This window comes from Dasypus novemcinctus, chromosome 22 (assembly GCF_030445035.2).
Source record: "Dasypus novemcinctus isolate mDasNov1 chromosome 22, mDasNov1.1.hap2, whole genome shotgun sequence".
Taxonomy (NCBI): domain Eukaryota; kingdom Metazoa; phylum Chordata; class Mammalia; order Cingulata; family Dasypodidae; genus Dasypus; species Dasypus novemcinctus.
In genome coordinates this window covers 38,534,619-38,542,652 of record NC_080694.1, presented here as the reverse complement: position 1 = coordinate 38,542,652, position 8,034 = coordinate 38,534,619, and the positions used below count along the sequence as shown (strand labels likewise).

The following is an 8,034-nucleotide window of genomic DNA, read 5'->3' as shown; positions in this document are numbered from 1 at the left end:
ACTTGATGTCAGGGAAGCAGATGTGGCTCAGCAGAAAGAGTGTCCGTCTACCACATGGGAGGTCCAGGGTTCAAGCCCTGGGCCTCCTGACCCGTGTGGAGCTGCCCCGTGCGCAGTGCTGATGTGCAAGGAGTGCCCTGCCACGCAGGGGTGACCCCCGCGTAGGGGAGCCCCACGCGCAAGGAGTGCGCCCCGTAAGGAGAGCCACCCAGCGTGAAAGAAAGTGCTGCCTGCCCAGGAATAGCACTGCACATACAGAGAAGTGACACAGCAAGATGACGCAACGAAGAGACACAGATTCCCGGTGCCGCTGACAAGAATACAAGCGGACAGAGAAGAACACACAGCGAATGGACACAGAGAGCAGACAACTGGGGGGGAGGGGGGAGAGGAGAGAAGTAAATAAAAAATAAATCTTAAAAAAAAAAGAGGTCTCTTTCTTAAGAGAATATGTTTAAAATAAATGAATAAGGAAATAAACTTGGTCTCAGGGACCAGGATCCTGAGCTGCCAGGACGTGCTGGGTACAGAGTCTCCCCGGGGCCTCCACTGACTCCGGGAGGCTTCCTGAAAAGGGAGCCTGGCGTGTCTCCAGCTGGAAAGGTGGTGAAGGACCCGATGTTCAGTTTACTGTCTGTGCCCTGGCAGCGCCGCCCCTCAGGAGGGCTGGGGGCTTGCTCCTGGGCCTGGCACGCCCACCGCCGGCCTTTTCTCTCCTGTGTTCTGGGCCTCCTATAATTTGGTCTCCCCATAACCCAGAGGCTGCTTTTAAGATTTTGATTCACCAGGCCTTTACGGTCTGCTCTTCCGAGTGGTTTAATTATGCACAACAGTTAATAGCAACGAAGATTTTCTTTTTCTTTTTTTTAATTAGGGATTTGTTTCCTCTTTGGATCTGAAATATCGTGGCGCTTTCCTGGATATTAAAGAACTGAAAATGGCAAAGCCAGCCCATGCAGGAGCAAGGGGACAGGCCCTGGGTTCTGGGGCACGCGCTGGAAGGGGGGGTGGGGTGGGGAAGGATCTGCCGAAGGCGCCGGGGGATTCAGCGCGTGCCTGGAGAGGCACGGGACGCTGCAGGAGCAGGCAGGGCTCCCCGCACAGGCTAGGCAGCCTGCGCCTTCACAGGAGGCTTTGCAGCAGGCATTCTCTGTGTGCATGAATGCACCCACAGGTAGATGTGCGGCTTTTTAATATTTCTGGGATGCGTGTTCCACCAGGGCCCGGGCAGTGTCTGTTTTGGTTTTATTCCCCAGAGTTCCCCACGTGCTGAGCACAGGGCCTGGTTCAGAAGTTATTCATCCAAGGACTTAATGAATGGATTAATGCGAGCCATTGTGGGCTGAGTCCAGGCCTAGTCAAGCTTTTGGATAAATCCCAGTGTAGGGAAAGTGAGCCTTGGGTTTGGACGTTTCCTAGCAAGGGAGGTGATGACGTCACTCTTCACGAGGCCCCACCCAGGGGGGAATGGCACATTTTCCTCTCATTTTGGCCAGGCTGTCACCTCCTGAATGTCTTAGAGCTGCTTATGGTGCGCCAGCAGCAGCCCCCTGCACCTGGAGGGAATTGCATTTTAAACCGAGCGCTGCACTAAGGGAGCCTTTGAACACACCGTGACTAACAATCGTGGGCCAGCTCTCTTTATTCTCAGTAAAGGCAAAGAAAGGCCCCCGAGGATCTGAAAAGCAGGTGAGACAGCAGTGAAGTGACCAATTAGAGGAGCATGCGTGACCCTCCCGACGGCTCAGTGACTAGCCCAGGCTCATTAGAAACAGATAATTACATCTTCATTACATCTGTGAAATCGGAGGACATCTGGTCTTGGGGCTTAAATGAGCACCTGAGCTCTTGGGTGAGGCTCTCTGTACCGCTTCTCTGTCACCGGCTGGCTCTCTCCGCGCAGGGTCTAGGCGCTCGGCGTTCCCACGGGATGGAGCTAGCCGTGTCTCCGAGCCGCTGGACCCCGTCAGGAGCAAATGACAGTGGCATTGGCACAAGCCACAGTGGAACCATTTTCATTGTACAATTTCAGCAAAACCTGGTATTCTCCCTGTAAGGGACGAAATGCCAGAGTGAGGCCTATGAACTGTATTAAACCAGCCTTTTAAGAAGTATTTGTTGAGCATCCTCTAGTATACATGTTGTAGGCACATGTGCAGGAACGGGGGATAAAATAGAATGAGACAAATAAAACCCCTGCCCTGTGGAGTTTCCAGTTTTGCTGGGGATAGACAGACTCTCTTACACAATCATTAAATATGCATGCCCTGTCGGGTGATGGCACGTGCTATGGAGGAAAAGCAAGCAGAGAAGGGGGTGGGTGGGTTGCATTTGGTGTGCAGGTTAGGGTGGGGGGTCGGGACTAGTGCTAGTTTGCAATCAAAAAAATTTTTTAATTATTTTTATGGTTTTTTTTTAAAGATACATAGGTCATACAAAATGTTACACTAAAAAATGTGAGAGGTTCCCATATACCCCACTCCCCACACCCCTCCACTCCTCCCATTTCGACAGCTTCTTTCATGAGTGTGGCACATTCATTGCATTTGATGAGAACATTTTGGAGCACGGCTACACGGCATGGATTATAGTTTATGTTGTGGTCTACTCTCTCTTTGTTTGACCAATGGGGTTGGTCGAGGCGGGTGACACTTGGGCAAAGCCCTGAAGGAGGTGCAGGTGTGAGCCACACTGCTCTTTGAGGGATGGGGTCCTGGCAGGGGAGGGGGTACCCAGCAGCAAGGAGGCCAGTGTGGCTTCAGGGTGAGGAGGCCGGGGACAGGCCTGCAGGGCCTGACCTCCACCCTGGAATGCATGCGGCCATCAGAGAATTCCAAGCAGAGGAGGGCCTGATCTGGAGCGCATGCTAACAGGATCCCTCTGGCTGCTGCAATGGAAGCTGCTGCAGGGTGAGAGGGTGGACACCAGAAGAGCAGGTCGAAGGCTGTGGCAGTCATCCAGGTGAGAGACGACAGGGGTGGGCAGGGCTTGGACCCCAAAGTGGAGATGGGGAGAAGTGGGTGGATTCTGGGTAGGTGTTGAAAGAAGAGCCAGCATGATGTGACAAGGAAACCCATGGGGGTGGGAAGCGAAGAGGTGGTGAACGGGGATTCCAAACACTGACCCAAGCATCTAGGAGGGTGCGGTGTCATTTGCTGAGATGGCAGCACAAGTCAGTGGTGCTACACCACATGCTCTCCCAGGAAGGCACCGGGCACGTTCAAGTTTCCTTTCTGGTAAGGACTGCTCCGCAGGGATTGTGCAGTGCAGCTAGTCTTTCAGCCCTTAGAGTTTCAGGAGTTGAGCGGTTTCGGTCTTGTTCACAGCCCAGGGGTGAGGATTGATTAGAACATCACTAAGGCATCATTAAACTTAAAGAGCCTGAGATCCTTTAGGCTCCCATGAGGCTTACTGCTGAAATACTGTGCAGTTGTAATTTCAGAAGCAGAGCCAGGAATTTAACCAAAGCAGTGTAAAAGGTAGAGAATTAATTATGAGTAAAGTTCGGCTCAAATTTGTATCTGATTCTTTAATATTGATAACATTAATAATGATAATAATAAAAAAACAAAACTGTCTTCCTTTTATCTTTTCATGAGCATTTGAATATATATCCTATGAAATTACTGAAAGCCGGAAGAATTTTTCTTCCCTGTTTCATAAGCCTAGGAAAGGATGCAGTATTTGCAGAGAGGACGGTATAGACTGTGGACCTGTACATGCTCAAATTTAAGGGCTGGTATATTCAGGCACGTGCTACAAGGAGAGGCAGAGCAGGGATAATGGAGAGAAAACAGCTGGTCTACCTGCCATGGAGGAGAGCGCAGAATTTATGAGTGAGGAATCAGGAGTGGTATTCTTGGCAATGGCATGGTGCAGACTGTACCTACAAGTTGCCCGTATGCTCTGGGAGCCCAAAGGAGCTCTAAATACTAATTCAGAAAATAGCAGTCATAAAACAATGCAGGCCTCCAGGCAGTGAGACTCTGGGCCCGGGAAATGGGTTCCCTAAAAAGAAAATAAGGGAAACGGACTTTGGCCCAGTGGTTAGGGTGTCCGTCTACCACATGGGAGGTCCGCGGTTCAAGCCCCGGGCCCCCTTGACCCGTGTGGAGCTGGCCCATGCGCAGTGCTGATGCGCGCAAGGAGTGCCGTGCTACACAGGGGTGTCCCCCGCGTAGGGGAGCCCCACGCGCAAGGAGTGCGCCCATAAGGAGAGCCGCCCAGCGCGAAGGAGGGAGCAGCCTGCCGAGGAATGGCGCCGCCCACACTTCCCGTGCCGCTGACGACAACAGAAGCGGACAAAGAAACAAGACGCAGCAAATAGACACAGAGAACAGACAACCGGGGGAGGGGAGGGGAATTAAATAAATAAAAATAAATCTTTAAAAAAAAAAAAAAGAAAATAATACCAAGAGACTGAAGATGGAGTGTTGTGTTGAAAAGCTCTCAGGCAAGCAGGGATTGCCATTAGCACAGTGCCCATCCTTGGGGGATCTGGTTGGAGCAGGGGTTCCTAGAACTGTGTCTGTCCCACAGTAGGAAAGCAAAGTCTCTGAGTGTTGTGGGCTGGCTGTTGGCCAGAGAAGTGTGCCCATCTTGCGGTCAGCCGCCCCTGTTGCACAAAAGTGCCCCTCTTGGGTGAGTCCCCCGCAGGGCTGCCCGGGGTCAGCAGGCTGGGGACTGGGTCAGGGCTGACAAGGTTTCTTCTTCACAGGCTGAGGTCTCAACGGGTCAAAGGACAGAGGCAGGCAGATGGGCTCTGACGTCCTTAGACAACACGGGTCCAGGGGCACAACTTCTGACCACTCTCTTTGCCCTACTTGGGCCGGTATCTCCTGGAGCATCGTTATTGGTCAGAGAAGGCCATCACTGCACTTTGCCCAAATGTCTTTGGGGATGGCGGTAAAGCTCTTTATATTTCTGGTACATTTTCTTTCAAAGGGTTTCTGTGCCATTAAGAAACTCTTGTCCTCCTCTGTTTCATAGCAATTGTGAAAGTTAAAAAAAAGAAAAGCGATTAAGTGAAAATCAATTGTTTGCCATTTCACATCACTTTCCAGTGGGAAAGTGAGTCGAGAAGAAAATGAGCAAAGAAAAACAATTCAGTAGCAAATATTTTTTCAAAAGTCAGCTGTCTGGGAGAGTTTAGGGGATCTACACCCTCTACTACTAAAAGTGAGGGGTGTCTGTATTTTGCTTTCCTGCAAAATTTTCATATACTGAGAGGCCAGAAGAGAAAACTCTGGAGGGGCCAGACTGGAAACACTGCAGCTGGGAGAAATCACCCGTAAATGTCCCAGGAGATCTAGAGATGACACTCTAAACTTAGGAACTCAGAAGCTGGGGCAGAAAGCCAACCTGCAGGACAATTAAAACCAATTAGAGAGATTCTTTATGGTGAAGGAGACTCGTTTCTATAGCTATTGGCTGGTTTTGGAAGACTTAAAGGGTGGCAATGAAAATAAATTTTTTTTAACTATTCTAATTTTGTGAACTTTTTATGTTCCATGAGATTCTCTCGGGAGAAACAGATTGAAGCTTTATTGCTTATGTCAGAGTTGCATGAATTCGACCATTTAATAAAGTCATGATTTTGAAGGAAAATGAATTCATGGAAAATTCTACTCTTTGCTGTGAGCCTGCCCAGTGAACATTCAAGTGTGAGTAGCACAGGGACGACAATTAGAAGGAGACTGAAGCCCTTATGGCTTTGTGTTTATTCCTTTCTCTGAAGATGCAGTCTTGTCTAAGATTAAAGCGTGCATTGATTCTCTCCCACATCCAAGCAGCTCAAGCCCCGTGAAATTCCTAAGGACACGGCAGCCAAGCAGGACCAGACACACAGCATCCATCAGTGGGGGCTTTAACTCAGAGGACCCAGTGGGACAGGAGATGCTAAGCAGCAAGATGACAAGACTAGTGTGTTAAACATTTCAAGTGCCCCCTATGTGCCAGGCATTCTACAGAAGCAAGAGTGTAGTTGAGAAAAGGTTTTCTCAGTGACAGCCCATTGGGAAAGTTTTAGATGATTGAATTCCCTTTTCTTCTACCTCCTCTTCCTCTTCTTCTTCCTTTTCTTCCTCTCTCTTTCCTCCTCTTCCTTCTTCTCTACTGCTCCTTCTTCAAGAAACCATTCAATACAATGACCAAGCAACCAAATCAAGACAAAACAAAGCAGAAAACAAAAGCCTTACCTCAGGAATGGCAAATCCAGGATTACTAACAGGGCCAGCATAGTAAAACTGCTCTGAAAAACACAGAAAACACAGATAACTTTATTCAAGCATTTAAAATGAAAATGAATTGCAGATATTGTCTGTGGTTATTCTGTAACAATTGTTGACAACAAAATAATAGTAGCCATTATATAAACATTTGTATTAGCTGATCCCAGCTTTACCATTCATTTGTTCATTCATTCATTCATTTAACAAATATTTGAAAAGTTGCCATGGGGCAGGCACTGGGGATTCACTGATGGGTAAAAAATCTCTGTCCACATGTTGCTTGTATTTTACTGGGCGATTGGCAATACTTAAGTAATTAAACAAGAAAATTACAGATTGCCTAAGTGTTAGGAAGAGACATGGAAGTAATGTGAATGAGGCAGGATGGGCTGATTATAGGGAGTTAAGACTGGAGCCAGGATATCCAGAGTTAAATCCCAAAATTAATTCCTATCACTCTGGGTTCTTGGTTAGCCATTATTCCATTTTGGCCTCAGTTTCCTCATTTGTAAGAAGAATATGATGACAATAATGGTGGAGCTCCACTGTGGAAATCAGCTTGATGAGTCCTCGGTGTTGACACAGCAATTCCACTTCTTGATACATACTCAAAAAAATTGAAAGCAGGAACTTGGACAGATATTTGTACACCAATGTTCTTGGTGGCCTTATTCAATAGCCAAGAGGTGAAAACGAGATTGTTTCATTTCAATTCTCTAGTCTCTAGAGCTGTGCACTTTCTGTTTGGCTTTTCAAACTTCTCAAGGATTCTATGATTTCTGAATATCCTTTCAAGAATGTCCCTTTTGCTTTTGTTGACTGGAATGGTCTTCTGCTCCTTGCAAATTAAGCAATTGACTGCTATGGTCATGAACCCGTCAATATCACTCAGGCTTGGCATCAGGGTATGGGATACGGCATGGCCCAGTCGTTTAGTTTCCCAACTGCTAAAAACAAACAAACAAAATCCATCCAATGGGTTGGATTAACCAGTAGGAATCACTGGCTCACAGTTTTGAACCTAGGAGAGGTCCAACATCAAGGCATCAGCAGGCCAGTGCTTTCTTCCCAGCAAGGCAATGCTTTCCTTCTACAGACTGTGGCATTCTAGGGCTGGGAAGCCAGTGCTCAACTACTGAGCCACATCAGCATCCCTGAGTTGGTTTCTTTCACTGTTTGCTTGTTGTTTTGTCCTTGTTTCTAGGAGGCACTTGGAATCAAACCTGGGACCTCCCATTGGGAAGTAGGTGCTCAACCACTTGAGTCATATCTGCTTCCCTACTGCATCATTTTTAACAATAAATGACTGTGACTATTTCTCTACATCCTGTCCCACATATGTAATTCTCTTTCTTTCTCTCTCTTTCTCTCTCTCTCTTTCTCTCTCTCTTTCTCCCTTCCTTCCTTCCTTCCTTCCTTCCTTCCTTCCTTCCTTCCTTCCTTCCTTCCTTCCTTCCTTCCTTCCTTCCTTCCTTCCTTCCTTCCTTCCTTCCTTCCTTCCTTCCTTCCTTCCTTCCTTCCTTCCTTCCTTCCTTCCTTCCTTCCTTTTCTTTTTTCTTTTTCTTTTTCTTTTGATAGTAGCCAACCTAGTGAGTATGAAATGGTATCTTATTATGGTTTTGATTTGATTTCCCTAATAGCTAATGAGGTTGACCATCTTTTCATGTGCTTTTGGCCATTTGCATATGTTTTTTGAGAAATGTCCATACAAGTCTTTTGCTCATTTTTAATTTGGGTTGTTTCTCTTCTTGTTGAATTGTAGAGTTTCTTCATACATTCTGGATATTAAACCCTTATAGGACAT

At 47.5% G+C, this 8,034-nt stretch overlaps 1 protein-coding gene across 1 annotated transcript in view; it reads right to left on the bottom strand.

The window, feature by feature from the left end:
• Positions 1-1,624: 1,624 nt before the first annotated feature.
• LY86 (lymphocyte antigen 86) overlaps positions 1,625-8,034 on the bottom strand; it is a 73,241-nt gene continuing 66,831 nt past the window's right edge. Inside the window, exons 4-5 of the mRNA XM_058285192.2 lie at positions 6,198-6,250; positions 1,625-2,050 (exon numbers count right to left, since the gene is read on the bottom strand). Of these exons, the coding sequence (XP_058141175.1) occupies positions 1,967-2,050; positions 6,198-6,250 (137 nt within the window). The 3' untranslated portion in view covers positions 1,625-1,966. The remainder of the gene's footprint in view (positions 2,051-6,197; positions 6,251-8,034) is intronic.